Source organism: Pteropus vampyrus, unplaced genomic scaffold (assembly GCF_000151845.1).
Source record: "Pteropus vampyrus isolate Shadow unplaced genomic scaffold, Pvam_2.0 Scaffold215, whole genome shotgun sequence".
Taxonomy (NCBI): Eukaryota; Metazoa; Chordata; class Mammalia; order Chiroptera; family Pteropodidae; genus Pteropus; species Pteropus vampyrus.
The window spans coordinates 2,547,450-2,564,620 of NW_011888996.1; the positions used below are offsets into that span (position 1 = coordinate 2,547,450).

General features: G+C 39.2%; 1 protein-coding gene across 1 annotated transcript in view; it reads left to right on the forward strand.

The window, feature by feature from the left end:
• Positions 1 to 1,470: 1,470 nt before the first annotated feature.
• LAPTM4B (lysosomal protein transmembrane 4 beta) overlaps positions 1,471 to 17,171 on the forward strand; it is a gene marked incomplete at its 5' end in the record, with an annotated part of 63,289 nt that continues 47,588 nt past the window's right edge. Inside the window, one exon of the mRNA XM_023538237.1 lies at positions 1,471 to 1,839. Coding sequence (XP_023394005.1) covers positions 1,471 to 1,839 — 369 coding nt within the window. The remainder of the gene's footprint in view (positions 1,840 to 17,171) is intronic.

Sequence of the window (17,171 nt, forward strand, 5' to 3'; positions counted from 1 at the left end):
GAGAAAAATGAAAGAAGAAACTGAGCTTTGTTGTTTGACCTTTCTAACTCCCACAACGATTTTGCTTATTACTTCTGATTAAGAGCCCATACCTGTTATCTCAGGGTGATTCTTGAGTCCTTGTGGGTCCAGGTGCAAGCTACATAGTAAGAATGTGATAGCTCTATGACCTTGTAAAACTAAACAGTCTTGCACTGAAACACTCTAACATTCCTCTTCCTGCCTATATAGCCTGGCCTTAAGAAATTTAAATCAAATTAGTTTTTCTCTTGCTCCAAGTTTGAAATGAAACTTTGACAGATGTTAGTAATCTAACTTGTCTGAGACGCTTGGCTTAAACAGTGATTCAATTGGTCAAAAAAAAAAAAACCCCAAAAAACAAAACAAACAAACAAACAAAAAACTCGAGTCTGGAGGCTTTGCCAGAAATAAATGATAAAGATTTATTCAAGGTCTTAGGATTTGCAAAGCAGAAACATAACTAGGCGACAGCCAGAGTTCCGAAGAAGAAAGAAAAGCTGAGGGCTCTCCTAATGAAAGTACATTCTTGAGAAGAATCAGTTCTGCGTTCTTAACCTCTGTACTGGTCTCAGATGGTAACCCTCTAGATGAGGGGTGGTCTGGATACTTGAACATTCTATCCTTAGTCCTTCAGGGGGTAGAGGGTTATCTGGAGGTTTGGTCTGGACTATGGCACTGAGACCCAACTGGAAAGTTCAAAAGTTTAAGTTTCCAGATTACTTAAAACAAGAACAGAATCATTTCCTCATACCCCCACCTACTTGATACTAGAAAATTTAGTAGCTTGACTGCAGTGACTCTATTCTTCTTCACTCTGTTCCTCAGAGGCTAACCTAGGACAAGGGTGCTTCCAGACACAACACCACACGGGGGGAAATAACCCCAAACTGGAGTCCTATCTTTCAGTATCTCTTAAAGCTCTATATTCTGTCTTGCAGAGAGCTCGTGGCAGTAATTGGCTCGCTGATAGCTTCTTTAGAGCTGCAGTCCTGATTTAAAATCGCTACCCGACTTAGTGAGGCTGTCCTTGACACACATCTGATTTTCTGGGAAGAGATTACTACCACAGTAATTGAGCTGGGAAGCAGAGACAAATTGCTCTTGGCGGCTTCAACAGCGGTTCAAAATACTGCAGTTGACCGGAATCACACCCTGCAGTTTTCCTTCCTCCAGTGTGCAAGATGCCAACAGTGAAAGCACTGCACCAACAGATTATCTGCAAGATAGATAGGAGTGGAAGGGGAGAAGACCACCACCAACCAGGTTGTAAAAGAACCTCGACCCCGTGGTAGAGTTACATGAATGACTAAATAAGAGAGGGAAGGCCGGACCTCCGCTGCGGGTCGACTCTGGGACCCGCCAGTGGTGCAGGATGATTAATTTATTTACAGTGGGCTGGCGGAGCCCGCAGCTGGCTGGAGCCTGCGGTGACATCACGGGCCGGGGCGCGGGTCACGTGCCCCGCAGGCCGCCCCGCCTCCGCCTGCTCCGCCTTCTCCCGCCGCCTTCAGAGCAGAGGGTCCGGCCGCTGCGTCCACTCGGAGCGCTCGGGGGAGACGCGGAGCGAAGGCCGAGGGCAAGCAGGCGAGCGGGCAGGAGCCGGGCCGGGGCGGGAGCGGCCTGGGGGCCCGCGGTAGCCGCGCGGCGTCGGGAGTGACGCGGCCGAGGTTCCTGCAAACTTGGGCGCGCGCTCGCGCCACGGCGCCCGCGGCCCGAGCGATGAAGATGGTCGCGCCCTGGACGCGGTTCTACTCCAACAGCTGCTGCCTGTGTTGCCATGTCCGCACCGGCACCATCCTGCTCGGCATCTGGTACCTGGTAAGCGCGGCCGGCCGCGACGAGGCGCCCGGGGCGCACCTGCCGGGGAGGGGGCGCCAGCGCCCCGGCGCCCCGGCTTCGCTTCTCGTTCTGCCCCAAGTTGGCTCCTGGTTCGGCCTTGGGCTGGGTGATGCCGGCTCTAATCCGCCTAAAGTTATATTATTAGAAACTTAATTCTCTGCGCGAGCGTGCGAGTGATCGCCCGGCTCGGCTCGGCCAACCTGTGGCGGGGGCCGGGTCAGGGCTGGGAGTCGGGGGCACTTCGGGGGCGGCGGTGGGCCGGGGCGCGCCCCAAATCCCTGTGCACAGAGCCCGCTGCCGCCGACCTGAAGCCCTGCGGTTTCCGGTGAAAGTGCTCTTGGTGGCCGGAGAACTGATCTTATCTGCGGAGCACGCGTTTTCTTTTCTTTTCTTCTTAATACCCAGTGGGCTTTGTGTTTCGACGGGTCCCGGGTGCAGCGTCGTGGGGTGACTGGGTACGTTTTGTCACCCTGCGGTCAGGGTCGCAGACCCGTGGTGCCCATTCTCCCTGCTCGCACATCGCCTCGGGTTTGCTGTGCCATCCGCTGCGCACGTTCGGATCCCGAGTCGAAATGGTTGGGTGTTCTTGTCACACTCTGTGAATGGTTCTCCCCACACTTTTGTTGTAAAGCCTTTAGGAAGGGGTTTGCTGGTGATTTACCGCGTTTCAGTCGGCCAGGGGAAGCCATTTTACACCCACTTACTTTCCTGCCCATTGACGGGATTGATCCCTGTACCTTTCTTAGCAGGCAACGCAAGCAAATCTAATTTTTTTTTTTTTTTTAGGTTGGAACTTTTAAGATCGTATTTGTATGGGGAGTAGTGATTATCAGGGGCAATGAGGAAACCTGATCGAGTCTTGCCTTGTGCCTGCTCCAGGCTGATTGTGGGCACTCCTAGACTGCACCACCATTGAGTTGATTGGATTCCCTTGCATTTCAGATTTTGTGACATCATGGAGGGTTACACCCAAGCCACTTTTCAGTGAATACCACTGCATCATGAGGAAATACCTTAAAATGATAGTAAGATGGCCTATGGAACTTTTTAATGAGAATAAATTCTTCTCAGTCATCAGTTTTTATTGTTGGTTCCTATTCAATTTTTTGATGCAATATGGACATTATGTTGAATTGTGTCATGTGCCATTTTAAGCAAAACATTTCCCCCCAGGCATATGGTGTTCTCTGTGCTATTAATAGTTTCAAGTTTCCTTTAGTCAGTGCCTGTCACAGGACACACAATAGAAATTTTTGGCCTTGAAAGCTTTCGAATAGATCTTTGGTATGTGTGGGTTTTTATTGTGCAGTGTGAATGCAGATAGAACGTTAAAATCTTGGCTGAACCCTAACTTTGCTAAAAGCCAGGAAATCCCTTTATAGAAATTTAAAATTACTGTATAGCAAAAGGTAGTAGGTAGATTCAAAATAGCGCTTTTATTGATGATCGAGACAGATTATTTTATATAGATATCTTGTGTCCTCGAAAATGTTCAAATCTGCAGACTTGCAAGTACATCAGTGAATGTAATTTGTAAAATCTAGGGCACTGCATTAGGCAAATGTACTGCATGATCTACAGTAAAGATAAGTCTACTTGAGCCCTATTATTGGCTATAAGCCAACCAGACAGTATTGGTGTGATCAAAGAACTTTGAATGTTTTGTCTCTTGTTAGAGCATGCCGTTTGTGGAAAGTAGTTATTGGGTGCATGTTTTAGCATTTGGAAATATATGACAGATAATTAGAAAGCTTTCTAATAGAGGTAAGAATGCCACTTAAGATAAACCTAATTAATAGGAAACCTGGTTTAAGTACTGATAATCTTTATAAAAAATCTTTTTCACTTCATAAAACAATTTAGACTTTTTTTTTAACAGTGAGTTTCCTCTCATACCTTTAAATATAATTTGGTTATCCACAACTTTGATTTACATGAACAGTTTTAGGCTGAGGGAGCAGGGTCCCTGAAGAACAAGGCACTTCTCCCTCTTTCCCCCACACCTCACCTCGCCAGCCATCTGAATGGAATGTGGGGTCAGTTATCAGGAAAAAAAGGATAGCACTATCTGTAGATATTCAAATAAGAGTCCACCAGAAGGGTTCTTTCTTAAATCAATAAATGAGTTATGCCAGATAGATAAAGTGGATATTGTTTATGCGTTTTCTTGTTTCCTACCACCACCCTTTACTAAGGTCCAGTGTGTCAGGTACTATACTCGATGCTTTGCATAAGCTCAACTTTTACATATTCTTAGTGAGATAATTTTCGTTTTCCCTTTTATAGATGATAAAAACTAGGCTAAGGGAGCTTAGGCGATTTACCTAAAGTCCCATAGTCGGTTTATAGTCTGAGCGACGTTTTAGTCTGTCCCGTTTCTACTGTTTTCCTTTTTAAAAGTTGTGTCTGTTTCATTTTTGCCTTGGAATAATAAAGATTTCCTAGTAACAAAGCATATTTATTTTAGATATTTATATTAGAGACCTTTTTTTATTTGTCTTTGTTTTATTTTTTCCTTTTATTGAGGCAATATTTACATATGGTAAAATTCACAGATATTAAGTGTACAGTCCATTGAGTTGACAATGCATACACCTGTGTAACCATACCCCTGGAGAACATTTTCAGAAACCCAGAAAGTTTCCTTGTGCCTCTTCCCAGTTAATCCTCACCATATACATCCCCTCGTCACAGGTGAGTTTTACCTGTTAATATTAGTGGAATTATATTATATTCTTTTGTATCAGGTTTCTTTCACTTAGCATGATCATTTATGTTATTGGGATATATTAGTAGCTTGTTCCTTTTTATTGCTGAGTTTATTTTATTGTATGAATATACCACAATATGTTTACCTATTTGCCCGATGATAGTCATTAGGATTGTTCCCAGTTTGTAGCTATGATGGATAAAACTGCTCTGAAGATTCTTGCACAAGACTTTTGGTGGACATACATGTATTTATTTCTTTTGAGTAAATATCTAGTAGCGGAATTGCTGGTCATTGGGTAGATACCTGTTTAACTTCATAAGAAACTGCCAACCAGTTTTCCAAAGCAGTTCTGCCCTTTTACACTACAACCGACAAATGTGAAGATCTAGCTGCTTCACTTCCTTGTCAGCACTTGGAGTTGTCAGTCTTTTTAGTTTTAGCCCTTCTAGTGGGTGTGTAGTGGTAGCTCATAGTGGCTGTAGTTTGCATTTCCTTTACTAAGGATGTGGAACAGTTTATTTTTGCTTATTGGCCAGTTATATATCTTCCTTCGTGAAGCACTATTGCTCATTTTTTAAATTGGGTTTTGTCTTTTTTTTTCTTATTGATTTGTAAGAACTCTTTATATATTTTGTGTACCAGTCCTTTGTTAAGTATACACTTGTGGATGTTTTCTCCCAGGGTGTGGCTTACCTACTCATTTTCTTTTAATGGGATTGCTTTTAAGATTTCCTTGGGCTGAGAGACCAAAGAGAGAGGCTGCCGAGTCCGGCATTACATTAAGAGTTTATTTCAGGGAACTTACATATCAGGCGTCTTGGGCAGCGGCAAGGCAATGTGGATATCCTCTGTACTGCATGGCAGTTGCTTAAGAATTATATATCGGTACTGAGGCTCGACCCGCCCTAGATAAGGGGAAATGCCTTACATGCTTGCCCAGGGCAGGGCAAGTGCCTGTTTAGGAACCAGCATGCGTGGGACATGGGGGAGGGGTGGTTCAGTCAGTCCCTGTGGGGAATTATGGGAAGCAGTCTCCGTCTGGCCGGGATCTAGCTGAGCATAGCTCAAGGGTCTAGCTGCGGTCATGCCATGGAATAGTCTCTCTTCCACTGGTATATTTTGATGAATGAGAGTTTTTAATTTTGATTAAGTTCAACTTGTCATTTTTTTTCTTTTATGGTTTGTACTCTGAGAGCTAAGACATCTCCGCCTACTCCAAAGTTGTAAAGACATTCTCTTACATTTTCTTCAGAAGCTTTACGGCTTTAGCTTTTATATTTACATCTGCGATCCATCTCAAATTAATTTTTCTATTATAACGTGAGGTAGAGGTTGAATTATTACATAACTTTTACTATCTACAAACATTATTGGAAAGACAAGTAAGATACTTATCCATCTTCACAGAGAATGAAGGCTGACTTGTCCTGGTTTTTAGAGGGATCATGATATAAAGAATATTTGAAGCAGACTGATTGCTATGTAGTCATCTGGGATTTCCTCTTTCTTCCTTCAATAAAACTCAGTATTTTAAACCTGAATCAATTAAATCCCTTGCTAAATTTGCCCATACTCTAGTCTCTCACCGTCTATCCAGACTCTCCAGGTAGATGCCTCTTTCCTCTCTGCATCTTATTCTCTTCCTTTATTCCATCTGTACTGTGACTGCAGACTCAAAGGATCCACTTGCTCGCTTGCATCCAAGCCAAATAAAACACGAATTGGAAATTGCGGCAAAGGAAGTAAAGGGTTATTTAAGGAATTAGTGCCAAGCCTGGAGACACAGGTGAGCTAGTGTTCTCAAAAGCTTGGCTTCGGGATGGCCTCTACCGGCTGGGTTACATAAGGGAGAAATCAGTCATGGTTACTGTGGTAGTTGGGGTCGTGGGCTCTACTGATTGGTCAGGGCTGAGGTAGGAGGCGGTCGATCATGGCACCAGGTCCTGATGTCAATCACGGCATCGTTCTGTCTGGTTTCCAGGGGATGTGGTCTGTGGGGCCGTTCCACTTCCTTTAGTCTGGAGCTGAAACACAACTGAGGCCCAGGTGCGATCTTTGTTTGACTAAGACCTTATTCTCGTTTGAGGTTTGGTTATTGTCTCTTGGTCATGATTGATAGACCTGAAGCTTTATTCTTAAGTGAATTTGGTGCTGACCAGACCCTCATGTCCTAAGGACTTAATGATTAAAAGGGTGGACATACGCTGTATGGTACAGGTAGGAGAATCTGGTGCAGAAAATAAGTGAGTCATAGTTTTAACAGGCTAAGCAAAGTGAGCTGGGATTAAAGCAAAATGCTAAAGAAATGAATTCATGTGCGGTTACACCATATCCTGTTGCTTTTTGCTCTATATCCTGATTACGTCCTTATTCTTGTCCTGTTATTCTTGCTACCATTTCCCTTGTTTAGGCTCTCATTAGCACTCGCAGTAGTCTATTACAGTAGTCTCATAACTGGTTTTTCTGCTACTAGCCTTGCCATTAATATCCATTTCCCTCCAACCCCCAGTCTGTTATAGATGCAGTTCTCAGAGGTATTTTTCTCGGAGACAAATATGAACTTAACTACTCCTGAAAACTTTGGCTCTCTATCCCAGGAAGGTCTGTATATTTCATGACCTGCGTGTTTGAAACAATTAACACAGTGGGCGGGCCACATCTCTTTCGCCTCTCCCATCCCCCTCCCTTTCAGGTTATCCTCCTTTTGGATACAAACGGCTGCCGAATTTGCCAGCCAACACTTAAGCCTAAATCTGGAGATTCATTCTGATTTGACAAATTGTCTGTGCATCCCTAAACCAGAGGCTGGGATTATGCTACTAGAATACACTGATGAATTTAGGTCTGGGATATTCTGCCCTTGAGCTGTAGTTTAGGAGGGTTGTGAGCCCGGATGGGATTAACTTTACTGAAAACATCAGATTGAGAGTGGACAGCTCAGTAATTTTTCCCAAGGAATCTGATACTCTTTACTGGGAAGACGAGGGCAGTAAAAAATGCTTAGGCTAAAGCCCACATTTCTTATGGAGTGTGTTTTACCATTAGGACCTGAATTTTTCTCAACACATTCAAGCATACATTTTCCCTTGTAATTTTTCATTGTTTTGCCAAGGTGTTTTCTTAGTGTGTTTTTAAAAAATGGTGCTGGTAGTCGAAAGTGTCTGTCATTGACACCAGGGATGGGTCATCTTTTGTGCATATTATCCTTTTTATCATCACCCAAGTGTATTTTAGGAACTTAGTCATTCAACAAAGATATACTGAATGCCACTTTTGTGCCAGATACCGTTCAAAGGGTATTTGGCCATATGTCAGATTATAAAGGATGAAAGAGCTCAGAGTAGCTGATGGCCCTCATTGGCTTTGTGACCTGGCCTTTCAAGTAATCAACTAGTTCACTTTGAAAGTCACAGCTTGCTTGTGTACCCAAGCCTGATAAGGTCTCTTTGTATTCTGGGAAGTTCTGGTGCAGTAACTACTGATTTTTGTCTGGATAGTAGTACTGGATAGTAAAACCGACATCTTATATTTGTAGAGTGATTGATAGTTTTTAGTGGACTTTCACATTTGTTCTTATTTAGACCTCAAAGCAACTCTAGGGTCAGGCACAGTATGTCAGGCACAGATTAATAGTTTCTTTCTAGCTGTCAGATGCATAGTTTCTTTCTAGCTGTCAGATTCTATGTCTTGGTCCCTAAGTACAGGGCAAAATATGGACTAATTCGTGGTACTTATATAATCCTTATTGCCTAGTGTTTTCCATACTAAATTAGGTTGTCAAAGACTGAAATACTAGGCTAAAGAGTTTGGGTATTATTCTGTAGGTAGTGGGGAGGCATTGAAGAATTATGAACAGTGTGATAGGATGAAAGCAGCTTTTAAGGAAGATTAAACTGTCAGGCTGTTTTAGATAGCTAGAAAACAGGAAAGGGTACGTTATGGTCTTCCGAATCTGAGCTATATCAGGTACAGTTCTTTCCAGCACAAGTCTCTCATTTGCTAATGATGCAAATAATATGGATGAGACTTTTTATTGGTTAGCGAATGAAACAGATCTCTCTTGCTATCCAGACTTTCTTCATCTGAATTCAGGAATCAAATACTTCTGGAAATGAAGGGTATTGGATTTTTGAAAGATCTCCAGTGAGCCATTTTTAAAAAGTACAGGTTTCCCACCCTCCACCCTCCCAATATAAAGGATCAAGTTCTATAAAATAATGACTGGTGAAGATTTCAGTGGTATTTAATATATCTTTTTTAGCTTTTGTCGCACGTTATGATAGATGTTCATCAGAACATTTTAAAGATGGGCCGGCCAAGAAATAAATTAAAGATTGCCAATAAAGCTGTTTTGTTAAAATCAGTCTATCTGAGACCCACTTTAATTATGTCTAACTTAACTAACAAAGCATCAAGTATTAAAGTTATTAACGTGAGTTTTGCACTATGACGTATGTTGTATTTAACGAAATGTGTAATGTATTTGTTTTGTCATCTCATTTTGAATCTTCACCAGGAAGGAAGAAGCCACAGTTTTTTTTTTTTTTCCTCACCCCACCCCCTTTGGATAGATATATTATTGTTCATAAAGGGATACTGGTAGAAACAACGTGTGAGCCTTAGCAGAATTATTCATTGCTTTCTCCTTTTCCTCTCAGCTCCATTGGCTCTTAGTAGAGCTTCTGGATCCTTAACAAGAATTCTTGAAGAGCTATAAACTGGTTAATCTATTTTCCTTGAAGCAAAATAAAAATTAAGCAAAGATCACTTCAGTTGCTCTTAACAAACATTTAAAGGTTTAGAGTTGCCTCTTTGCAGTTGCAGCTTCCAAGGAAAACTTATTTCTCAAGGAAATAATGTGGGGGCCAAAAAATATTTGAGAAATACCATTTCTAATTATTAGTAAAAATAAGCTTGAGCTTATTTCTTTCTTTTATTAACTTTGAGATGCTAAAATTACATGGTTTATTGGTTCCATGGTGCAGAGATGGTGAAGCAATAATACTTGTACATAGTAGGTACTCACATTTGTGTTGACTAGTAATAGAAGGCTTAAGGGTTGCAAAAATGGAGGCATTATAGATTGGAAAAAAAGAAGCACTTACAGGGTCACCTAAGGAGACCAGATGGGATGCATCAGAATTAGGCCTTTTCTTAGTGAGTTCTCAACCTTCCTGGACCAGAGATTGGATTTCGTCAATGGCCTAAAGTTGAGTGGCTGATTCACACCAACTCACCTCATGGCAGACTAACATATAAAACCAGTATGCCAATTTATTAATATTCAGTGCAGAAATAGAATCATCATTGAGATGAATATTCCTATTCTTAGGCCTATATATTTCTTTCCTTTAGAGGACACTCAATTATGATCGTAGAATGATTTGATTACTTAATTCAATTTCATGAAGACAGCTTGATAAGTCCAACTTCACAGAAGGGATAACATTCAGGGCTAAAAAGATCAAGTCTGTAGGCCTGGCAGTGTATCCCAACTATGCTTAAAGAGAAGGTTTTGATTCTTGGCTAGTCCTTTGTCGAGGTCTCAGTTTTGATTACACCCCCACCCCCACCCCACCCCACCTCTTGACTGAGAGCTGATAGTCTAGGAGTCTTTTCTTCTCTCTCTTTTTAAGGTAGGATTAAATGAGGATTCTCTCATAATTTTCTCTTTTGTGTTAATATTTACTTTACCCTCTGTGATACAGTATAAATAAAACTGCTGTAACAGAGGTGCAAAAATGTATACTTAAGATAGAAGTTTATTTCTCTCATGTTAACAGTCCAGGGAGGGGTGGCAGACTTTATGATGTGAGACCACCCAGAGACCCAGGCTGGTGGGGCAGCTCTGCCATTCTAAATATGCAGTTCCTTCAGTGGTTCTAAGGGGGCTGTTTCTTTTATCCTCATCTGCATGGTTGGAGAGAGTTCACTGTGTTTGTGTTCTGGCCTGCTAGAAGGAAGAAGGGGCCCCAAGAGGAAACGCAACTTAATTATTTTTAAGGATGTGAAATGGAAATGGCACTTATATCCCGGTAGCCAAAAATAAGACATAAGACCTAGCTGTAAGGGACAGTGGGAGATGTTATATTTAGCAGGGCATTTATGTATCCAGATAAGCCTATTACTGTGAAAGAAGGGGAGAACAGATAGGGGGACGTCTGCTATTCTGGAAAGCCACATAAAGGCAGCCTTCTTTCTAAGATCCTGTTTCCCCCCGTAAGAAAACTGTACTAACCTACAGGAGGCTTTGATTCCAGTCTACGAAACTACTTGTTAGTACTTCAGTTGTCTTCTCTAAATTGGAGTTAATAATTATAAAAATAAATAATTATTAAAAGATATAGTAAAACACTTTAAACAAGTTATAGAAGTGGTTATGACTGTGGACGAAACTAAGTTTTTAAATGTGAATTCATTTCTACCAAGGTACGCTACCTTAATGGAGTTTTTAATTGACTAAGAATTTTTTAAAAGATAAAATGAAGACCGAATGTATAGCAATTACGGTATGAAAACTCATGGTTAACTGTATAAGACATAAAATGCAGCTAGCTTATGAATCAGAAAACTATACCTGCTTGTGGTTAAGGACTTTCCATCTCAAAAGAAAATAATTGTAGGAAATTTAAGCCTAGAGGATATGTTGATGCTTATTATCTCGTTTCATTCTTCCCTCCTTCCTTCCTTCCTATGTTCCTCCTCTGACAAGGTTTTAGAGAACTTCCAATGCGGTAAGAACTGTGCTAGCTACTGGTGATAACAATGGTGATTCAGAGTAGACCCAGTCCTTGCCACCGTGGAATCTGTGGTCTAGTAGAGGAAATAAATATTAATCAGTAATTAATATATATTAGTAATCTTGCAAATAAATATTGGAACATAACTGTGATAAATACTACAAAGGAGAATGTGTGGCATTGTGACAGGCATACAGTAAAGTTTGGGGACAGAAGTGGCAGTGTTGGAGAGCCTGACAATCTTTATCTGGAGAAATTAGTCCACTTACATTAATAGTAATTACTAATATATTAGGACTTATTTCAGTCATCATTTCTGCTTTTCTCTCCTTTGTTGACATTTTTCACATTGACTGTATTTTTTCTTATCCATTTTTCCCTATCTGCTATTTTGGAAGTTACACTCTATTTCTATTATTTTAGTGGTCCACTCAAAAGACATATATACTTCACTTATTAAAGTCTAGAGTTAAAAGTATCTTGCTTTTCTTTTAAACAATAAAGATCCTCTTATCTAGTCATTTCTTGTATTTTAGTGTCTTTTTTTAAAGCTCCTCAAGACATTGATCTATACAATCAATGTTTGTATAGAATTACCCACATATTAATTATATCTTTATCCATTATTCTCTTTTTAAAAAATCACTATAATTTTTATTTAAAAATAAATATTTTAATACTGAAAATGTGGAAAGTACATGATCCATCATTTTCTTTTATACCTCAGACCTGCTGTCTAGGACCACTACCCTTCTGCCTGAAGTACATATTTTAAAGTTGTCCTTTGTAAGTATGTGACGGTAGCAAACTCTAACAATTGTTCTTTGCAAATATCTTCATTTGGCCCTCATTCTTGGAAGATATTTTTGCTGGATATACAATCCTAGATTGACAGTTATTGTCTCATAACACATGGAAGCTCTCATTCCACTGTCTTTTAACTTCTATGTTGCTGCTGAGAGGATAGTTGTCATTATTACTGGCATTTATATCTGGTTCATTAAGTGTGAGTGGGTCTCATGGTTATACATCAGTTATAAGGTCTGGGTGATGGCTGAAGCTGCTGGTCTGCACACCATTCTTTTAATAGCAGTGGTTTAGTGGACTTATACATTTGTGAGGCTGAATTCCTTTTCTTAGAATCTTGCCTATGTAGTTAAATCTTTGACTATTAGTTTTTATTTCTTCTAAAGTGTTGAATAGAACAAGTACTGATTGCTCGGTGATAAGAGCCAAAGTATAGTGATAAAGAACAAATTTTAAATTAATAACAGAGAAATACCATAGAGCTTTTGTGACAATGTTTTAAAAATTAAATCAGTAAATAACAATAGGTGCCTTCTTCAATTCTTTTATTTTTACCTGAGAATATTTCTTTGTCTCTTTTTCCCCCAACAGTAGTTTAAAAATTAAATGAGAGTTTCTCGAACAGTAATCTTAATATTTATTCTAAAGTAAGTATATAAACAAGAATGTAATATTAAAGATATTTATGTCTTTACATTAGTAACATATTAATTTACTAGATAATCTTTTCATTAATTTACTTTGACAATAGCCACTAACAGTGATCTGCAGAGGCCATCTACTTTTGAAGTAATCTGATACTGTTTTCTTTGAAATAGAAGTACCAATATTAGATGTTGATATCACCTTCAAGAATGTTCCATTACGTAGATTCATAGTAATGACTACTTACGGCGTAATTTTATGTATGGAGAAAAGAAAGCATAATTCAACAATTCAGCATTATGATTACAAAACATTTAGTTGTCTAAAAGATAGTTAGATTATAATATGTTGCATTTGATTTTAATTTGACAATTAAGACTTAAAAAAGTTAACTGTCAGATGCGTACTAGATTTATTGACTTCATGAGTCATATAGATGTCTAATCACTGTGTCGTATACCTGAAACTAATATTGTATGTCAACTATAACTGAAAAATAAAAAAATATTATTTTAAAAAAGTTAACTCTCAAGTTATACTTTAACAGATCTTTGTTCTAGCATTGCAAACTGTTTCAATTCTAGAAGTGTAGATTTTTTTGTTTTTAATTTCCAAATTTGTTTTTGTTTTTGAGTATATTTAATATATTGCTATTTTGTTGGAAAATTTTGACTCTAAAGTACAGTATAACTACACTGTTCTTGCATGGAATGCAAAATTTATATCGTAATGGTTACATCTGTACTATCTTCACTTTCATTCGTAAAGACATTCTGTTTTGTGAGTTTTACTTCTATCTGGTGAACAGCTACAGGAATAAAGTATTTTATATATTACAACTGAACAGGGAGCAAGTAATACAATGACTTTATTGAACAGTCTTTCAAAGGATATCTTTCCATAGATAATCCAAATTGTTGGAATAGGATGGTTACAAATAGGTACTAATAGACCTAATGAGCATATTAGAACACAAAGCACCATGTTCACTGCACTAAAAAGTTGATTTACACTTTATATTTTCCCTTCTCTTTTCCAGATGCCAGACTTCTAACTCTGTAGTACTTTTTTTTAATGTACAGAGTTTAGGTCTTGATAGTCCATCCTAAAACTAGGCTCTGGGCTAGGCCTGGCTCTTCCCATTCAGAGATCTAGAATGTTTTTTCAGGCATACTTTTACTCCCCATCACCACCTCCCCCCAGCCCCCTGCCCCCCCAGGTCTCCCAGAGGTCCTTTGAACAGCATTCCTCTTTTTGGCCTCTGTTAGGGGACCATCTTTTGCTTTCTGTCTACTGTCCAGACATCTTTCTCATTTATCATGTGGGCCCTTTATTCTCAGAGTATATAATGATGTCTCAGCCTGAGAGTGAAGATCAGAACCCAACCAAGTACATTCAGAGGTATTGTGATTGCTGCTGCTGGGGTGGAAAATCAGTTTCATTTTGCTTGCCAACTTCCTGTCACATTGAGAGTGGCTGTCTGGAACACTCTCTTGAAAAGAATTCTGAGCCAGCTGCCGGGGCACTGGTTGGCAGAGTTGGCCAGGGCTTGTGAATGCAATGTGGTGACTTCTCGGGAGGGGCCTGGGCTACTGGAATGAGTGTGCATGGCATTTAGAATCACAGGGACCAATGGTTGAGTCTCAGCTGAAAATGATTAGTTATGTTACACTTTATATATGCACTTGATCAGGTTTTCTCCGAAGTCTGAGAGTCCTTATCTGTAGAACAATGTAATAGGGGAGGCAAAACTGCTTCAATAATATAAAATGGTATGTGTAGTGGTTTCTTAATTCACTTCATCACCCAGGAGGAAGACATGCTAAAAGGATGGCACTGTGGACTACCAGGTCAACCAGAAGGACCTCACTGAATTTGGGGTAAAAAAAATCTCTACAGTACATTTTTAAAATTTGCCTATTGAAATGGAACTCTAATAAGGTACAACTTCCATTTTACTGCTTAAACTTTTTCCCTCACAGTATATATCCTAGAGACTGCCATTTGATCTGTAGCTTCCACAACGTAAAATGTTGGCTACAATTATAATCCAGTTCAGAGAACTAACTCATTTTTATGTTTTTGTTTCCTTGGACTTTCTCTTCACACTTAATTCTTAGTCACTTAGACTGATACCCTAAAATTATTTGTGCAGTAATCTTTCTCTCTCAAGATTTCCAAAAGTCTCTTACTTCCTGGTGTTAATAAAGTCATCTCCCTGTGCATTGTGCTGGGGATATATTTGTTGCCTAATAGGTAATTTTTGAATAATTGAATTAATGAATGTTATAGAATTTATTCTGTATTTTACGTGGCCATTGACGTGTTTACCCCACTGGTAATCCATGGGGGCAGGGACTATGTCTTATTCATCTTTGTATAAGCCAGCAGAGTGTTGAGCACACAGTAGGTGAACTAATTTAGTCAATTTTTTAGGTAAATAGGATTTTATGGTAAATCTAATTTTTAAATATATTTACCATAATGGTTTGAATTGAAATAGCAAGTGTTAGAAATTTATTTCAGTCTCAGAGCAGGACCATTGTAGAAAGGGGCTTATTTGAATAATAAAGCACATTTGGAAGAGAATTCTAAAATTTTATTTAGAGAAATTTCAAGTAAAAAGTTCAAACTTTCATTTCATTTTGATTTGGCCGTTGAAGTTGGACCTCAGTGAAAGGCATATCTGCCATTAATAGATTTTAGAAAAAATTTCTAAATATTGACATATAAAAATTAGCCAACTATCCGAAAACAGCATATCAGACCATAATTTATATTTTTTATTTTTATCTATTTTTACTGTGAATATTGCATACATACAGAAAGGGCACAAAATACGAACAGCTCAGTTGTCATTAGCCAACACCCATGTATCTACCATTCAGGTCTGACTGTTCTCTTAAAGGTTACCCTAGAGATTATAACATACATCCTTGACTTTTTTTAAAATCTCACATTAATTGGTACTTTCATTCTCTTCCTGGACAATGCAAGGACCTAAGATCAATTCAATTCCAATTATCTACTCTTGATTTATATGCTATTATTGTCTATTTTGATTCTATTTATATTTTGAACTCATAAGTCATTATTATTGCTATTATGTTATCAATATTCAGTTGCCAGCATAATCATCATTTTTCTTGTTCTTCATTTCTTTGTACACCTTCAGCCTTCTATCTGGTATCATTTTTCTTTTGCCCAAGGAACACCCTTTAATGCTTTCTTTAGTGCTGAGCTGCTAGTCACAAATTCCCTCAATTTTGTCTGAAAGTATCTTTGTTTCATTTTTATCCTTGAAGGATTATTTTTTACTTCATATAAAGTTGTAAGTAGGCATTTCCTCCCCAGCATCTTGAAGATGTTAACTCCATTGTCTTCTTACTACTTTTATTATTATTAAAGCCAGCTGTCTGAATATTTTCTTCTGTCTTATCTGAGTCATTAATTTTCTTGCAGCTGTGTCTAATGGGTTAAATCCATTCATTTGAATTCTTGATTTGACTATATTTTTTCATTCTAGAGTTTCTGTTTATTCTTTTTGAATCTGTCATGTCTTTTGTGTTTGTGTATGTATGTGATTCTAGTTCCCTGCCAAATTCTCATTCTGTTTCTTTCTTATCTCCTATAATATAGGAAGCATAGTCACTATAAAGGGCATGCCCATCACCTTCAATATATAGAGCACCTATGGTCTGTTTCTGTTGTTTCTGCTGGTTCTTGATCTTAGCGTCCTATCTTCTGTTTCTTATATTAGACATTGTATTTGAAAAATTGAAGAAATAATTTGAGGCATAGGATGATATATTTTTCCATTAGGGATTTTAGTAGCTTCTTACTGGGGTCTAGTATCTGAGGATCCCCTGATCCAATCTCAGGATTCAGATGATGCAAAACTGGGCTGTGTCCCTATAAAGACTTGTCTACTTCTGGTTCATCTTACTCCTATGGTTCACTTTATCCTTTCAATTTCTTAATGGTAAAGTCCTGGGGAAATCTGCCCTCTACCCCCGTCCCCTCCACCCCACAAGCCCTGAACTCCAGCTTTTGACACCCAGGCCCAGCAAAGTCGATGGTGCTGCTCAAACTCCTAGCTCTCATCCGTCTTTCCTAGAATCGACAAATGCTCCAGGGACATTTCTGCCTTCGCCTGGATCTCAGCCCAGTACTTCTTCACTTCCTTGTTAGCTGTCTAATGCTTTCTCACAGACATTTGTTTATATTTTGTCCAGGTTTTCTAGTTGTCCTCAGTGAGAAAATTGATTTGTATTACCTAGTTCACCGTTATTGGAAGTGGCAGATCCCTTTATTATTATTATTCTGTTCTACTCGGATATTATTATTCTATTTTACTCTGATATTTCTCCCTCATTATACATATTTCCAAGTTTTGATTCGAATGC